Consider the following 17,045-nt stretch of genomic DNA (forward strand, 5'->3'; position numbering starts at 1 on the left):
GTTTTCCAGTTTTTCTCTATCAGATAAAGTATTGCATCTTTAATGAAAAACTATTGTTTGAGTTTTAAGTAAGATTATGAATTTCCATTTTCTAGAATCTACTCATTATCTATACAAATGTAAACTAAAAGTGAGTTGGTCTTTAAACAAAGAACATATTCCACAGTTGACAAATACTGAGTTTACATTAAAATTTCTAATTGTATTTTGCATGTGCTCTACTAATCCACATCTCTATCATCTTTGAATTCCATAGAGAGCATCTGCAAAATATAGGATTATATTAATAAAAAAGACCAGAATAAACAGGACCTAGTATTTGTGTTCAAAAATGCTTCTCATATTTGGGGTGGGGGGAGTGGGATTATAGTATTCTCATCTTTTCCATCAACCATGAAGTGCAAATTTCAGGAACTAAACTTTGTACACTGATCCCCTGGTCACAGTGGTGGCATACATGACCTATATTGGGGTCATTATATTCTGACTCCCAGTTATCAAAATTAGAATAAAGGAGGAAGGTTCTTGAGTCTGGAAAACCTATTGAGGTATAAGGATGATGTCTGCCATGCAGTTATGTTTCTGCCCCCTGGGGTCATAGTCCAGGGAGAAGGACGTTGGGACATTAAAGAAATAGACCTCAGGTGAAATGATACAGATAGTTCCCCGGTCCTTCAGATATTTTGAGTTATGATTCTAGTGCAGAAAATATCTGAAATTAATACTTTTAATTAATTAATTACTTTTTCATATTTATGAATTATATGTTAATTTACTAGAGAAAGCACACACTACTTATATATTCTGAGTGAAATAAAAATACTGTGCATTTTACATGAGTATTATTAATACATATGTAAAGAATATGGAAAGAAAGAAAAAGTCTTCAGAAGTAACAATAGTAATATTCACTCTGATTTTAAAAATCTAGAAATTGGTATTTTCTCTTAAAATGTTATGAAGTATCTTAATTACAAAATAATTCATTTTAATTTTATTTTTTTCTCTGGTTCAACTAACATCATTGTCTCAGGAGATCACTGCATTATGAGTCTTCTTTGGTGAGAGACTGAACAACGACTTACCCAGAATTACTCTCCCCAACACCCACTCACACGTACACATGTGCACACAGACACTCACACACATGCACACACAGGCATAAAATATTCTCATTTTCTCTTTAAATATAGAAGGGACTGAGAAGAAAATGGACCCCGGAAATCACTCCTCAGTGACTGAGTTTATCCTCGCTGGGCTCACAGAACAGCCACAACTCCAGCTGCACCTTTTCCTCCTCTTCCTAGGAATCTATGTGGTCACGGTGGTAGGGAACCTGGGCATGATCACACTGATTGGGCTCAGTTCCCACCTGTACACCCCCATGTACTATTTCCTCACCAACTTGTCCTTTATTGATCTCTGTCAGTCGACTATAATTACCCCCAAAATGCTGGTGAACTTTGTGACAGAGAAGAATATTATCTCCTATCCTGAATGCATGACTCAACTTTATTTCTTCATCATTTTTGCTATTGCAGAAAGTCACATGTTGGCTGCAATGGCATATGACCACTATGTTGCCATCTGCAACCCCTTGCTTTACAACATCACAATGTCTTATTACATCTGCTTCTGCCTCACAGTGGGAGTTTATATTTTGGGCATCACTGGATCCACAATCCATACAGGATTTATGTTGAGACTCTTTTTCTGCAAGACCAATATCGTTAACCATTATTTCTGTGATCTCTTTCCACTCTTGGAGCTATCCTGTTCCAGCATCTATGTCAATGAATTATTGGTTATAGTTTTGAGTGCATTCAACATTTTGACTCCTGCTCTAGTTATTCTTGCTTCCTACATCTTCATCATTTCCAGCATCCTCCAAATCCACTCCATGGAGGGCAGGTCCAAAGCCTTCAGCACCTGCAGTTCTCACATTGCTGCTGTTGCTATTTTTTATGGATCTGCTGCATTCATGTACCTACAGCCATCATCAGTCAGCTCCATGGACCAAGGGAAAGTGTCCTCTGTGTTTTATACCATCATTGTGCCCATGCTAAATCCCCTGATCTATAGCCTACGGAATAGGGATGTCAAATTTGCCCTGAAAAAAAAGTTTAGACTGTGAAAAACATATATGAACAGAGTCAATATTATGATGGCATATCAGTTATTTGGACTGCCAAGGAATTCCCCAATTCTTAATTATCTACAATATATTTAATAGAGAAACCTCTAACCTTAATTGATCCTTTCATAATAGGTCTCAGTAACTTGTTTTCCAACAAATATATTAATCAGACTCTGAGAGATGGATTCTTTGGAGATTAGGTCAGAACTAATAAGTAATAGAGAATATTATTTGAAATTAATAAAAATTCCAAGATGTCGCAACTAATGTTCTCTATTCTGAATCCATTAGGAGACCCTTTCAAATTTCTATTTCTCTCTGTTGTTGTTCAGTCACTCAGTCATGTCCAACTGTTTGTGACCACATGAACTCAGCACATGAGGCTTCCCTGTCCTTCTCTATCTCCCGGACTTTGCTCAAACACATGTCGCTTGAATTGGTGATGCCATCCTACCATCTCATCCTTTGTTTTCTCCTACTTTTCCTGCCTTCAATCTCTCCCAGCATCATGGTATTTTCCAATGAGTTGGCTGTTCACATCAGGTGGCCACAGTATGTCTCTCTGATTTCACTCCAGTTTTATTTTCATATTGTGTTTCATTATGATAGATATTAGACCTCCTTAATATGAAGTTTCAAATTTCATGAGGTCAGTAACTGTAATTTTGTAATTTTTATATTCTAGTTTAAATCTCATTGAGTGGTAAAATACTTTCTAAACTCAACATTCAAAAAACTAAGATCTTGTCATCTGGTGCCATCACTCCATGGAAAATTGGTGGGGAATAAGAGAAACAGTGACAGATTTTATTTGCCTGGGCTCCAGAATCCCTTTGGACAGTGACTGCAGCCACAAAATTAAAAGAAACTTGCTCCTAGGAAAAAAAGCTATGACAAACCTAGAGAGCATATTAAAAAGCAGAGATGTCACATTGCCGACAAAGGTCCGCATAGCCAAGTAACGTTTTTTCCAGTAGTCATGTATCGATGAGACAGTAGGACCATCAAGAAGGCTGAGTCTGGAAAATATATTTTCTCAAATTGTGATGCTGGAGAATACTCTTGAGAGTCCACTGGAAAACAAAGATCAAAACAGTCAATCCCAAAATAAATCAACCCTGAATATTCATTGGAAGAACTGATGCTGAAGCTGAAACTCCAATACTTTGGTCACCTGATGTGAAGAGCCGACTCATTGGAAAAGACCCTGATGTGGGGAAAGACTGAGGGCAGGAGGAGAAGGGAGCTGCAGAGGATGAGATGGTTAGATAGTATCATTGACTTAATGGACATTTGTTTGAGCAAACTCCAGGAGATAGTGCAGGACAGGGAAGCCTGTTACGCTACAGTCCATGGGGTCAAAAGAGCAGGACACCACTTAAGGAAAGAACAATGATGGGCCTCAGTTCAGCTCGTTCAATTGCTCAGTCGTGTCCAACACTTTGCGACCCCATGAGCCACAGCACGCCAGGCCTCCCTGTCCATCACCAACTCCTGGAGTTCACCCAAACTCATGTCCATTGAGTCGGTGATGCCATCCAGACATCTCATCCTCTGTTGCCCCTTCTCCTTCTGCCCCCAATGCCTCCCAGCATCAGGGCCTTTTCCAATGAGACAACTCTTTGCATGAGGTAGCCAAAGTATTGGAGTTTCAGCTTCAGCATCAGTCCTTCCAATGAACACCCAGGACTGATCTCCTTTAGGATGGATTTGTTGAATCTCCTTGCAGTTCAAGGGATTCTCAAGAGTCTTCTCCAACACCACAGTTCAAAAGCATCAATTCTTCAGTGTTCAGTTTTCTTCACAGTCCAACGCTCACATCCATACATGACTGCTGGAAGAACCATAGCCTTGACTAGATGGACCTTTGTTGGCAAAGTAATGTCTCTGCTTTTAACATGCTGTCTACGTTGGTCATAACTTTCCTTCCAAGGAGTAGCATCTTAATTTCATGGCTGCAACCACCACCTGCAGTGATTTTGGAGCCCCCAAAAATAAAGTCTCTCACTGTTTCCACTGTTTCCCCATCTATTTCCCATGAAGTGATGGGACCAGATGCCATGATCTTCGTTTTCTGAATGTTGAGCTTTAAGCCAACTTTTTCACTCTCCTCTTTCACTTTCATCAAGAGGCTTTTTAGTTTCTCTTCACTTTCTGTCATAAGGGTGGTCTCATCTGCATATCTGAGGCTATTGATATTTCTCCTGGCTATCTTGATTCCATCTTGTGCTTCTTCCAGCCCAGCATTTCTCATGATGTACTCTGCATAGAAGTTAAATAAGCAGAATGACAATATACAGACTTGATGTACTCCTTTCCCAATTTGGAACCTGTCTGTTCTTCCATGTCTAGTTCTAACTTTGCTTCTTGACCTGCATACAGATTTCTCAGGAGGCAGGTGAGGTGGTCTGGTATTCCCATCTCTTTAAGAATTTTCACAGTTTGTTGTGATCCACACAGTCAAAGTCTCTGACATAGTCAATAAAGCAGGCAAATGTGGCCTTGGAGTTCAGAATGAGTGGGGCAAAGGCTTATAGAGTTTTGAAAAGAGAACGCACTGGTCATAGCAAACACCCTCTTCCAACAACACAAGAGAAGACTCTACATGTGGACATCACCAGATGGTCAATGCTGAAATCAGACTGACTGTAGTCTTCGCAGCCAAAGATAGAGAAGCACTATGCTGCTGCTGCTGCTGCTAAGTCACCTCAGTTATGTCCAACTCTGTGCGACCCCATTGACAGCAGCCCACCAGGCTCTGCCATCCCTGGGATTCTCCAGGAAAGAACACTGGAGTGAGTTGCCATTTTCTTCTCCAATGCATGAAAGTGAAAAGTGAAAGTGAAGTCACTCAGTTGTGTCTAACTCTTAGCGACCCCATGGACGGCAGCCTACCAGGCTCCTCCACCCATGGGATTTTCCAGGCAAGAGTCCTGGAGTGGGTTGCCATTGCCTTCTCCAAGAGAAGCACTATACAGTCAGAAAAAAAAAAAAAAGTTTGAGAGCTGACTGTGGCTCAGATTTTGAACTGCTTATTGCCAAATTCTGACTTAAAGAAAGTAGAGAAAACTGCTAAAGCATTGAGGTATGACCTATATCAAATCCCTTATGATTATACAGTGGAAGTGGCAAATAGATTCAAGGGATTAGATCTGATAGACAGAGTGCCTGAAGAACTGTGGACAGAGGTTCGTGACATTGTACAGGAGGCAGTGTTCAAGACCATCCCCAAGAAAAAGAAATGAAAAGAGGCAAAATGGTTGTCTGAGAAGGCCTTACAATAGCTCAGGAAAGAAGAGAAGCAAAAGGCAAAGGAGAATAGGAAAGACATACCCATTTGAATGCAGAGTTCCAGAGAATAGCAAGGAGAAATAAGAAAGCCTTCCTCAGTGATCAATGCAAAGAATTAGAGGAAAACAATAGAATGGGAAAGACTGGAGATTTCTTCAAGAAAATTAGAGATACCAAGGGAACATTTCATGCAAAGATGGGCACAATGAAAGACAAAAATGGTATGAACCTAACAGAAACAGAAGATATTAAGAAGTGGTGGCAAGAATACACAAAAGAACTATACAAAAAAAGATCTTTGTGACCCAGATAACCACAATGGTGTGATCACTCACCTAGAGCCAGACATCCTGGAATGCGAAATCAAGTGGGCCTTAGGAAGCATCACTATGAAGAAAGCTACTGAAAGCTAGTGAACGTGATGGAATTCCAGTTGAGCTCTTTCAAATCTTAAAAGATGATGCTGTGAAAGTGCTGCACTCAATATGCCAGCAAGTTTGGAAAACTCAGCACTGGCCACTGGACTGGAAATGGTCAGTTTTCATTCCAATCCCAAAGAAAGGCAATGCCAAAGAATGCTCAAACTACCACACAATTGCACTAATCTCATGCTAGCAAAGTAACGCTAAAAAATTCTCCAAGCCAGGCTTCAACAGAACCTGAACCATGTACTTCCAGATGTTCAAGCTGCATTTAGAACAGGCAGAGGAACAAGAGATCAAATTGCCAACATCCATTGGATCATCAGGAAAAAAAGCAACAAGTAAGCAACATTTAATTTAGTTTTCAAACAAAGCAGATATTTAAGTTTTTGTTTTTCAGAGAATTGAAGAGTAGAAGGGATTATCCCCAGGTCAGACAGTAAGTATGATGTTGAATTAAATTTTCAATTCAATACTGTGTAACTTAGTATCATGCTGCTGCTGCTGCTGCTAAGTCACTTCAGTCGTGTCCGACTCTGTTCGACCCTGTAGACGGCAGCCCACCAGGCTCCCCCATCCCTGGGATTCTCCAGGCAAGAACACTGGAGTGGGTTGCCATTGCTTTCTCCAATGCATGAAAGTGAAAAGTGAAAGTGAAGTCGCTCAGTCGTGTCTGACCCTTAGAGACCCCATGGACTGCAGCCTACCAGGCTCCTCCATCCATGGGATTTTCCAGGCAAGAGTACTAGTATCATAACCAATAAGAATTATGAAATCATGATATTTGGGAACTGGAATAAATGCTAAATGTAATTGAATTCAACCAGGTGCTCTTATCTTTAAACAATATTTGCTATGCAATTGACCACTCAGAACAACCACAAACATCTTGCCTATAAGATCATGGTCTACCTGATGATTGGAATGTTAAACCTTTGTTGTGAAACCAAATATTTCTCCCTACAGTTTCAAGCAGTTAATGTTACTTTAATCTCTTAAGACATACAAAGACATACCTCTAAAATAAGTCAATTCATTTAACATTGAGATGAGTGTTATGTGCCATGTGCGGATTTGCTCTGCTAAAAAATGTCTTCAGCTATTTCAGTCATTCTAAAATGCATATTTCTATATCATTTTTATGAAGCTGTCTAGTTTTTCTTCATCACATAAAGTATTGTACCTCAGATTGAGCACACTAATCCAATTATTGCTTGAGCATTAAGTAAGAACATGAGTTTCCATTTTTTGTGATCCTACTAATCTTGCATGACTGACTCAATGGACATGAGTTTGAGTAAGCTCCAGGAGTTGGTGATGGACAAGGAATCCCAGTGTGCTGCAGTCCATGGGGTCACAAAGAGTCAGACATGACTGAGTGACTGAACTGAACTAAAACTTCTTCATAAATTTAAACTAAAAACACATTGGTCTTTAAAAAAAATACACTAACTAGTTAATGTAACTGTTGCTAGTTAATGCAACACATTGGTCTTTATAAAATTACATCAACTATTTAATGTAACTGTTGACTAATGTTTACTACAATTTCTACTTGTATTTTGCATATATTCTACTAATTCATATCCCCATTGTTTTTGAGTTCTATGGAGAACATATGCAAAACACATGATTATTAAAAAAAAATCATAAATACCCTTACAGTTTGTCTTCAAAAGCCATTATTATATTTTGGAAATATGAATAATTATCTGACTGCCAATACTTCAACCATGAAGCCTAAATTGCCTAAACCACTCTTAGTGCACTGCTCCCGGGTCAGAGATGAGTGCAATTGTGCAGTAGTTTGAACATTCTTTGGCATTGCCTTTCGTTGGGATTGGAATGAAAACTGATCTTTTCCAGTCCAGTCCACTATTCCAGTGGCCATAAGCCACTGCTGACTTTTCCAAATTTGCTGGCATATTGAGTGCAGCACTTTCACAGCATCATCTTTCAGGATTTGAAAGAGCTCAACTGGAATACCATCACCTACACTAGCTTTGTTCGTAGTGATGCTTTCTAAGGCGCACTTGACTTCACATTCCAGGATGTCTGGCTGTACGTGAGTAATTACACCATTGTGATTAGCTTGGTCGTGAAGATCTTTTTTATACAGTTCTTCTGTGTATTCTTGCCACCTCCTCTTAATATCTTCTGCTTCTGTTAGGTCCATACAATTTCTGTCCTTTATCAAGCCCATCTTTGCATGAAATTCAAAGTTCCCTTAGTATCTCTAATTTTCTTGAAGAGATCTCTAGTCTTTTCCATTCTGTTGTTTTCCTCTATTCCTTTGCACTGATCACTGAGGAAGGCTTTCTTATCTCTCCTTGCTATTCTTTGGTACTCTGCATTCAGATGCTTATATCTTTCCTTTTCTCCTTTGCTTTTCACTTCTCTTCTTTTCACAGCTATTTGTAAGGCCTCCCCAGACAGCCATTTTGCTTTTTTGCATTTCTTTTCCATGGGGATGGTCTTGATCCCTGTCTCCTGTACAGTGTCACGAACCTCCGTCCATAGTTCATCAGGCACTCTATCTATCAGATCTAGTCCCATAAATCTATTTCTCACTTCCACTGTATAATCATAAGGGATTTGATTTAGGTCAGGCCTGAATGGTCTAGTGATTTTCCCCACTTTCTTCAATTTAAGTTTGAATTTGGCAATAAGAAATTCATGATCTGAGCCACAGTCAGCTTCTGGTCTTGTTCTTGCTGACTGTATAGAGCTTCTCCATCTTTGCCTGTAAAGAATATAATCAATCTGATTTCGGTGTTGACCATCTGCTCATGTCCATGTGTAGAGGCTTCTCTTGTGTTGTTGGAAGAGTGTGTTTGCTATGACCACCGTGTTCTCTTGGCAAAATTCTATTAGTCTTTGCCCTGCTTCATTCTGTATTCCAAGGCCAAATTTGCCTGTTACTCCAGGTGTTTCTTGACTTCCTACTGTTGCACTCCAGTCCCCTGTAATGAAAAGGACACCTTTTTTGGTGTTAGTTCTAAAAGGTCTTGTAGGTCTTCATAGAACCATTCAACTTCAGCTTCTTCAGTGTTACTGGTTGGGGCATAGGCTTGGATTACCGTGAAATTGAATGGTTTGCCTTGGAATGATCTCTATTCAGTTGTTTTTGAGATTGCATCCCAGTACTGTATTTCAGACTCTTTTGTTGACCATGATGGCTACTCCATTTCTTCTAAGGTATTCCTGGCCACAGTAGTAGATATAATGGTCATCTGAATTAAATTCACCCATTCCAGTCCATTTTAGATTGCTGATTCCTAGAATGTCGACGTTCACTCTTGCCATCTCCTGTTTGACCACTTCCAATTTGTTTTGATTCATGGATCTAACATTCCAGGTTCCTATGCAATATTGCTCTAAACAGCATCGGACCTTTCTTCTATCCCAGTCACATCCACAACTGGGTATTGTTTTTGCTTTGGCTCCATCCCTTCATTCCTTCTGGAGTTATTTCTCCACTGATCTCCAGTACCATATTGGGCACCTACCAACCTGGGAGGTGCATCTTTCAGTATACTATAATTTTGCCTTTCGATACTGTTCATGGGGTCCTCAAAGCAAGAATCCTGAAGCGGTTTGCCATTCTCATCTCCCTCTCCCTTCACATTCTGTCAGAGAAATGTGACAAAGAAAGGCAATGCCAAAGTATGCTCAAACTACCACACAACTGCATTCATCTCACATTCTAGTAAAGTAATGCTCAAATTCTATAAGCCTGGCTTCAGCAATACATGGACGGTTAACTTCCAGATGTTCAAGCTAGTTTTAGAAAAGGCAGAGGAACCAGAGATCAAATTGCCAACATCCACTGGATCATGGAAAAAGCGAGAGAGTTCCAGAAAATCATCTATTTCTGCTTTATTGACTATGCCAAAGCCTTTGACTGTGTGGATCACAATAAACTGTGGAAAATTCTGAAAGAGATGGGAATATCAGACCACCTCACCTGTCTCTTGAGAAACCTATATGCAGGTCAGGAAACAACAGTTAGAACTGGACATGGAACAACAGACTGGTTCCAAATAGGAAAAGGAATTCATCGAGGCTGTATATTGTCACTCTGCTTATTTAACTTATATGCAGAGTATATCATGAGAAATGCTGGGCTGGAAGAAGCAAAACTGGAATAAAGATTGTTGGGAGAAATATCAATAACCTCAGATATGCAGATGACACCACCCTTATGCAGAAAGTGAGGAGGAACGAAAGAGCCTCTTGATGAAAGTGAAAGAGGAGATTGAAAAAGTTGGCTTAAAGCTCAACATTCAGAAAACGAAGATTATGGCATCTGGTCCTATCACTTCAAGGGAAATAGATGGGGAAACAGTGGAAAAAGTGAGAGACTTTATTTTTGGGGGCTCCAAAATCACTGCAGATGGTGGTTGCAGCCATGAAATTAAAAGACGCTTACTCCTTGGAAGGAAAGTTATGACCAACCTAGATAGCATATTCAAAAGCAGAGACATTACTTTGCCAACAAAGGTCCATCTAGTCAAGGCTATGGTTCTTCCAGGAGTCATGTATGGATGTGAAAGTTGGACTGTGAAGAAAGCTGAGTGCCGAAGAATTGATGCTTTTGAACTGTGGTGTTGGAGAAGACTCTTGAGAGTCCCTTGGACTGCAAGGAGATCCAACCAGTCCATTCTGAAGGAGATCAGCCCTGGGATTTCTTTGGAAGGACTGATGCTCAGGCTGAAACTCCAGTACTTGGCCACCTCTGAGAAGAGCTGACTCATTGGAAAAGACTCTGTTGCTGGGAGGGATTGGGGGCAGGAGGAGAAGGGGACAACAGAGGATGAGATAACTGGATGGCATCACTGACTCGATGGACTTGAGTCTCAGTGAACTCCAGGAGTTGGTGATGGACAGGGAAGCCTGGTGTGCTGCAGTTCATGGGGTCACAAAGAGTCGGACATGACTGAGCGACTGAACCGAACTGAAGGCAGAAACAGAAAAACAAGTATCATTTGTTCTAAAGGAAAACATAACACAACATTGTAAAGCAATTATACTTCAATAAATATAACAAATAATAAAAGATTTTATGAAATATAAACAATATGCCCTATTTTCAAATGGGTAACTGTTTATTGTATTCCTTTAAGGGAAGCTCTAGTATAATTGAGGCTTATTTCAGTTGAGTAAATGGTTGAGTTTTTCCACAATTTCAATGTGGAAATTGATTGAGAAGCACTGTGTTGCCCAAGTGTAAATTCTTTTAAAATTAATTGAACCTAATTCATTTAATCATATCTTATAAGTGCTCCCTGATGTGAGTTTCCAATTTATCTTACATCATGCTACAATCTACGACTGCTTCTAGTTATTCCAGCTTTGGAAAAAAAGTAACAGTATATGGATTATGAAACATAATTGCCTTATAATATAGTATTCATTAAATATACAATTTAACAAGTAAAATTATTATTAGTGACCACTTCAAAAGAATATTACATCAATATTCTGTATTCATGCCCTTAAATCTAAAATTAAATTATATAAAGATTTCATTTTTGAATCAATTATTTACATTATCTATTATTATAAAAATTAAATATATATACTACATGAAAATGATTTTAATTCATTATTAAAAATTTCTGGCTTTATTAACAGTAGGATAAATTTTCTGAATATGTCCTGATCCTCTAAATCTACTATTCACAGTCTAGATGGTGAAGCCACAGCATTGGTAGGAGCTTGTAAGAAGTGCAGAATTCAGATCCAACTTAGACTGGCTGGATCAGTATCTGCAGTTTAACAAAATCCTTAGCAGAGCCTGTTAACAAATCTTTTTTTGCTAGTTGATAAGTTCAGGATGACAAATAATATCTTTTGAAAGAAAATGTTCAACAACTGGGGACACTTCACCTGTGATTGCCTCTTTTCTCAAGAGCCAGTCTCCTGAGAAATAAAATCCTTGGAGAGTATTTGAACACATGTTATTTATTGCCTGGCATAGCTAAATCCAGGATGCACCTTCATAGCACAGTGATCACAACTGCTCAGGGGAGAACTAAGAAAGGTGCAGATGTTTGCTACCTTGAAGCTGAAGAAACACACACTGAAGACTTAGAATTGAAGAGGCTGATCTGTGATGCATAACGGCTTCAAAAGTGACTCTTGAGACCAGGGCTGTCAGGCCCGCCCTCCCAGCACTAAAGACAGCAGAATGCTGGGTACCTATCACTCCCCACACTAACAGTAGTGCTATTTGTCTCTGAGAGCACATTGTGAAATATATTTGGCATTGAGATTTCCAGGAACAAAGAAAGGTGAGTGTGTTGATTTTAGACTTGGTATTTGAGACCAATTATGAAAGTAATAACCGTTGGCATTCAGGCAAATATTCCACAACATCTTCATTCATAAAATTATCAGTTTATTCATAAACCAAGTTTTTAAAGTTGCTGTGATGTGCCAGATGTGGGATATTTTCTTGGATGCAGAGGAAACTAAGTCAGATTTGTTCATCACCTGATTTATAGTACAACTGGAGTCTGAAATCATGCTGTTTAGAAATGGAGGATTATTGAGCTTGTCATAAGAAAGCCTAATCAATTAGAAGGAATTTGAGGTTTTCATGATGATATTCTGCTTTCCTGGTGCTCAGGTGATAAGAATTTGCCTGCAATGTGACAGACCTGGGTTTGATATCTGGGTTGGGAAGACCCCTGGAGAAGAGAATGGTGACCCACTTCTTGCCTGGAGTATCCCATGGACAGAGGAGCCTGGTGGGCTACAGTTCATGAGATTGCAAAGAGTCAGACATGACTGAGCAGCTAACACTACTACTACTATAATGATATTAGTTGTAAATGAGATTAGTAAAGAAAAACTATGTAGCAGATTATAGAGATGAATGGGGTTGTGAGTCTATTATTTCATATAAGTAAGTAAAAATCTAAATAAGTTGAGAGAATTTGACTTATTCCAGAAAATGAACATTTTCTGAATTTGAATGTAAGTTTCTGAAACTGGAAGGAATCAGATGTGAACTGAGTCTGATTGAGTGTATTCAGTGGTTAAGAACAGACATATCTAAGACCTCAAAATTTTAGAGTATTTTCCCTTGTATTCTTAGATCTTTCAAATGCCATACATAAAATGTCTTTTGTCTCTTTAGAGTCCCTTGAGATATATAACGACATCTGTTAGTTATCCCAACACCTCAAATATTTTTCAAGTTGTACAATCTTCATTTGCCTTTTATCTTGTCAATATCTCTCCTTAAGAAGAATATCTGTAACTAAACTCCAAACTCATTTATAATTCAAGTGTAGCATAGTGCTTCCCAACCTAATCGCACACATAGAAAATGGTAATATTTGTGTCAAGTGACAGGTGAAGTGAATCACGCTGCATGTGGCCAGTGGTGATCAGCTTAACACATGAAGAAGTCTTGGTTCGATCTCACTTCCTCGTATCTGTGGCTTTGGAACTAGCACTAGAAAATCATGTTACTGGGATTACTACTGATCATACTCTAGACACTGTGTTTCTACAAGTGCAATCTGAAACTAATTTCTTTATTAACCAGTCGCTTACTTTGTGAATTTTATTGACTTAATAAAAAACTGACCCCTAATTCTTTTCAAGTGAACGGCACACAAAGCTATATCCAGTATTCAAAGGATTACGTTTTTTAAAATCTAAATTTTAAACATAAATACTCTTTACTTCACTAAACTTCAATTTGTTTGTTTTAACTGTTTGCAGTATCTCTATTCATTTTTCCAGTTGCCGTAACCCTCGGGGGCTAAGTTGTACAAACTTGGAAGGTTTTGTTGATCACAGAGTGTGCACTAATCAGGGGGCACTGGCAATTCTCAAGCCCAAGCTTCACTGAGAAAGAAAAATTTCAGCACAGAGTTTGAGTATCAACTGCTCATTTCTAATTGTATTCCTACCTATCCCCATTAAAAGTCAAATAAGCTAAGGCCAGTAAGTAGTAACTTTGTCATTTTTAATGTTCAGTGATTCCATCTTATATTCTAATAAATGACTCAAACCCCATATAAACAGCGTTTATAGCATTGCTATATACACCTAATTCTTACATCAGGTGTATAAGATGGACATTGGATCAGGACTAATAAATAATGGAAGGCATTTTGAAACAAAAATTACAAAATGTTCAGTTCCCTGGCTCTGAATCCATTAGGAGAGCTGTTCAAATTTGTATGCCCCTCTGAGTTTTCACTCCAATTTTATTTTCATATTATGCCTCTTTATAATGAATATTAGGCCTTCTTAATATCAATTTTTGAATTTCATGAGGTAAGTAACTGTGTTTTGTCATTTTTATACCCTAGACTAAACTTCATTTTGAAATGAAGTGCTGTTTCAGCAATTTTTGCCAAATTATTAAAGAAAGAAAGAAGGGAGAAGGTAAGGGAAGGACGAAAAGGAGGAAAGGGAGGAGAGAAATAAGAAGATAAAAGGAAAATAAAGGAGACAAAAATTTCTCAAATTCTTCACCTAAAACATGCTGCTACATGAACTTTGTGTCTTCTAACCCAGTAGTTCCCAAACCTCGCTGATCATCACAATTACATTGGTAGTTTTGTTGGCTTATTTGTTTTTATATTATTTTGATTATCAGGTGTTAAGATCTTTAAAATCTTCCAAGATTCTAAACACTTTTTTTTAGTTTATTTATTTTAATTAGAGGCTACTTACTTTACAATATTTTTGAGGACATTTTTTAAAGATAAAGAGCAAAAAGGAAAAGCATTTTTTTAAAATAAAAGTATCAAGTATTAGACTAAAAAACAGGCAGTGGTAATGATTTAACTAAAGTAACAGCATATATAATAAAAGAGAAATTTGATAAAATTCTGGAATTCTGGAAATACCAAGATTTGTGAATTATTTAAAATTGTAGAGGCAATCTTTCGAAGAGACAGAAACAAAAATGATTTATCAGAGCTGTTCTACCGAGATTAATCTATCCCTGGAGTAAAGAATGTTAAGGAAGATGATTGAAGAATTTCATTTTTAATTATATGTTTACATTTTTACACTCATTATATTCATAAATGTTGTGATCTCTCTAGGTGACTCTGATGATCAACCATATTGGGGAATCCTGAATTAACAGACCATCTTTGTGTTCAGAATTGTTCCTTTACGTCTGACTGTAAAGTGACCAGCCCACAGAACTCCATCTTACCCACGAGCAGATCATGAGAGCCAGTGGCACTTGACTATGTGAAGTGATGCTAAGTTATTATATCATGTTCATGTTCATAAACTAAAATCTTGGCCTTGACGTAAAATTCTTCTGACTTGAAATAGGTTGGAATCCAGAAATTTGGAGGAAAGAAGAGTGCTCAAATAATAGTAGAAATGTTCATTTTGACTGCCTTTACAAGTCCAGAAATCAGTGTTTCTCTTAAACTTTATGAAATATCTCAATTATAAGATTCTTGAAGTTTATAATTTCTATTCTAGTTCAACCAGAATCGTAGTTTGTCCTAGAATGACAATAGAAGCTAAAGAAATCCGCACATTATGTATGTCCTCTGATGACCACTAAAGAATGATCTCAGCAGGATTACTCTCTGCCTCACACACGTGCACATGCATATGTTCATAAATATCTGTCTCTCTCTCTCTCACACACACACACACACGCACACACACACACCCCAACACAAAAGTACACTCATTTCTTTATTTTTAAACTTAGAACCTGCTGAGAAGAAAATGGACCCTGGAAATCACTCCTCAGTGACTGAGTTTATCCTCGCTGGGCTCACAGAGAAACCAGAGCTCCAGATTCCCCTTCTGGTCTTCTTCCTAGGAATCTACTCAGTCACGGTGGTGGGGAACCTGGGTATGATCACACTGATAGGGCTCAGTTCTCACCTGCACACCCCCATGTACTATTTCCTCACCAATTTGTCCTTTATTGATTTCTGTCATTCCACTGTCGTTACCCCCAAAATGCTGGTGAACTTTGTGACAGAGAAGAATATCATCTCCTACCCTGAATGTATGACTCAGCTCTATTTCTTTATTGTTTTTATTATTGCAGAATGTCATATGTTGGCTGTAATGGCATATGACCGCTATGTTGCCATCTGTAACCCTTTGCTATACAATGTCATCATGTCTTATTATAGGTGCTTCCAGCTCACAGTGACAGTTTATATTTTGTGCATCATTGAATCTGCAATCCATACAGGCTTTATGTTGAGACTCTATTTCTGCAAGGCCAATGTGATTAACCATTATTTTTGTGATCTCTTCCCACTCTTGGAGCTATCCTGTTCTAGCATCTCCATGAATGAATTATTGGCTCTAGTCTTTAGTGCTTTTAATGTCCTGATTCCTGTTTTAACCATCCTTGCTTCCTACATCTTCATCCTCTCTAGCATCCTCCAAATCCACTCCACTGAAGGCAGGTCCAAAGCCTTCAGCACCTGCAGCTCCCATATCTCAGCTGTTGTTGTTTTCTATGGATCTGTAGCATTCATGTACCTGCAGCCATCATCAGTCAGCTCCATGGAACAAGGGAAAGTGTCCTCTGTGTTTTATACCTGCATTGTACCCATGCTAAACCCTCTGATCTACAGTCTGCGGAATAAGGATGTCAAATTTGCTCTGAAGAAAATTCTGGACAGTGGAAAATGTAGATGAATAGACTCAATGTCATAGCGTCATATCAGAAATATGTCTTTGATTTTCTGAGATATGCAATGCTTTTGTTTTATTGTTCATTTGTTTGGAAATTCAGAATCATTTTCTCATGTAATACCTTTCCCAAATTATCTCTGGGCCACTTCCATTGAACCTGTGTTACAGTGACTATTTATGGAGAAATAACAAGAATAAAGTCAGAGAGTCTTAAGAATTAAAGAAGTTCCAGTTTGACTTTAAAAAAATACAAACAACAACGACTATGATGATCATCATAAAATAATAACATACATGATTGAGATAGTATAAAATATCAAGCACAAAGCCCAGCACTTTAAAGCAGGTAACTTCATTTAATATTTACAGGTTTCTCTCAGAGCAAGCCCTAGTACTATTTTACTTTGAAATCTGAATAAACTAACACTTACTTAGTTTCAGTAAATGTATAAGTTCCCAAACATAATAAATGACAAGAGTCTAGAATGCCTGGCTCCAGAATCCGTGATTTTACTCAAAGTGATATATTG

At 38.3% G+C, this 17,045-nt stretch overlaps 2 protein-coding genes across 2 annotated transcripts; both read left to right on the plus strand.

Moving 5' to 3' along the window:
- The first annotated feature begins 1,210 nt into the window (after nucleotides 1-1,210).
- On the plus strand, nucleotides 1,211-2,134 carry OR8G3D (olfactory receptor family 8 subfamily G member 3D). The gene has a single exon (NM_001389914.1). It carries the CDS (start codon nucleotides 1,211-1,213, stop codon nucleotides 2,132-2,134), a length of 924 nt encoding a protein of 307 aa, NP_001376843.1.
- Nucleotides 2,135-15,386: 13,252 nt separating this feature from the next.
- OR8G3 (olfactory receptor family 8 subfamily G member 3) lies at nucleotides 15,387-16,793 on the plus strand. The gene has a single exon (XM_002699176.6). It carries the CDS (start codon nucleotides 15,457-15,459, stop codon nucleotides 16,516-16,518), a length of 1,062 nt encoding a protein of 353 aa, XP_002699222.3. The 5' UTR covers nucleotides 15,387-15,456; the 3' UTR covers nucleotides 16,519-16,793.
- The last annotated feature ends 252 nt before the right edge of the window (nucleotides 16,794-17,045 follow it).

The sequence above is a fragment of the Bos taurus genome, chromosome 29, assembly GCF_002263795.3.
Source record: "Bos taurus isolate L1 Dominette 01449 registration number 42190680 breed Hereford chromosome 29, ARS-UCD2.0, whole genome shotgun sequence".
In the NCBI taxonomy this organism is placed as follows: Eukaryota; Metazoa; Chordata; class Mammalia; order Artiodactyla; family Bovidae; genus Bos; species Bos taurus.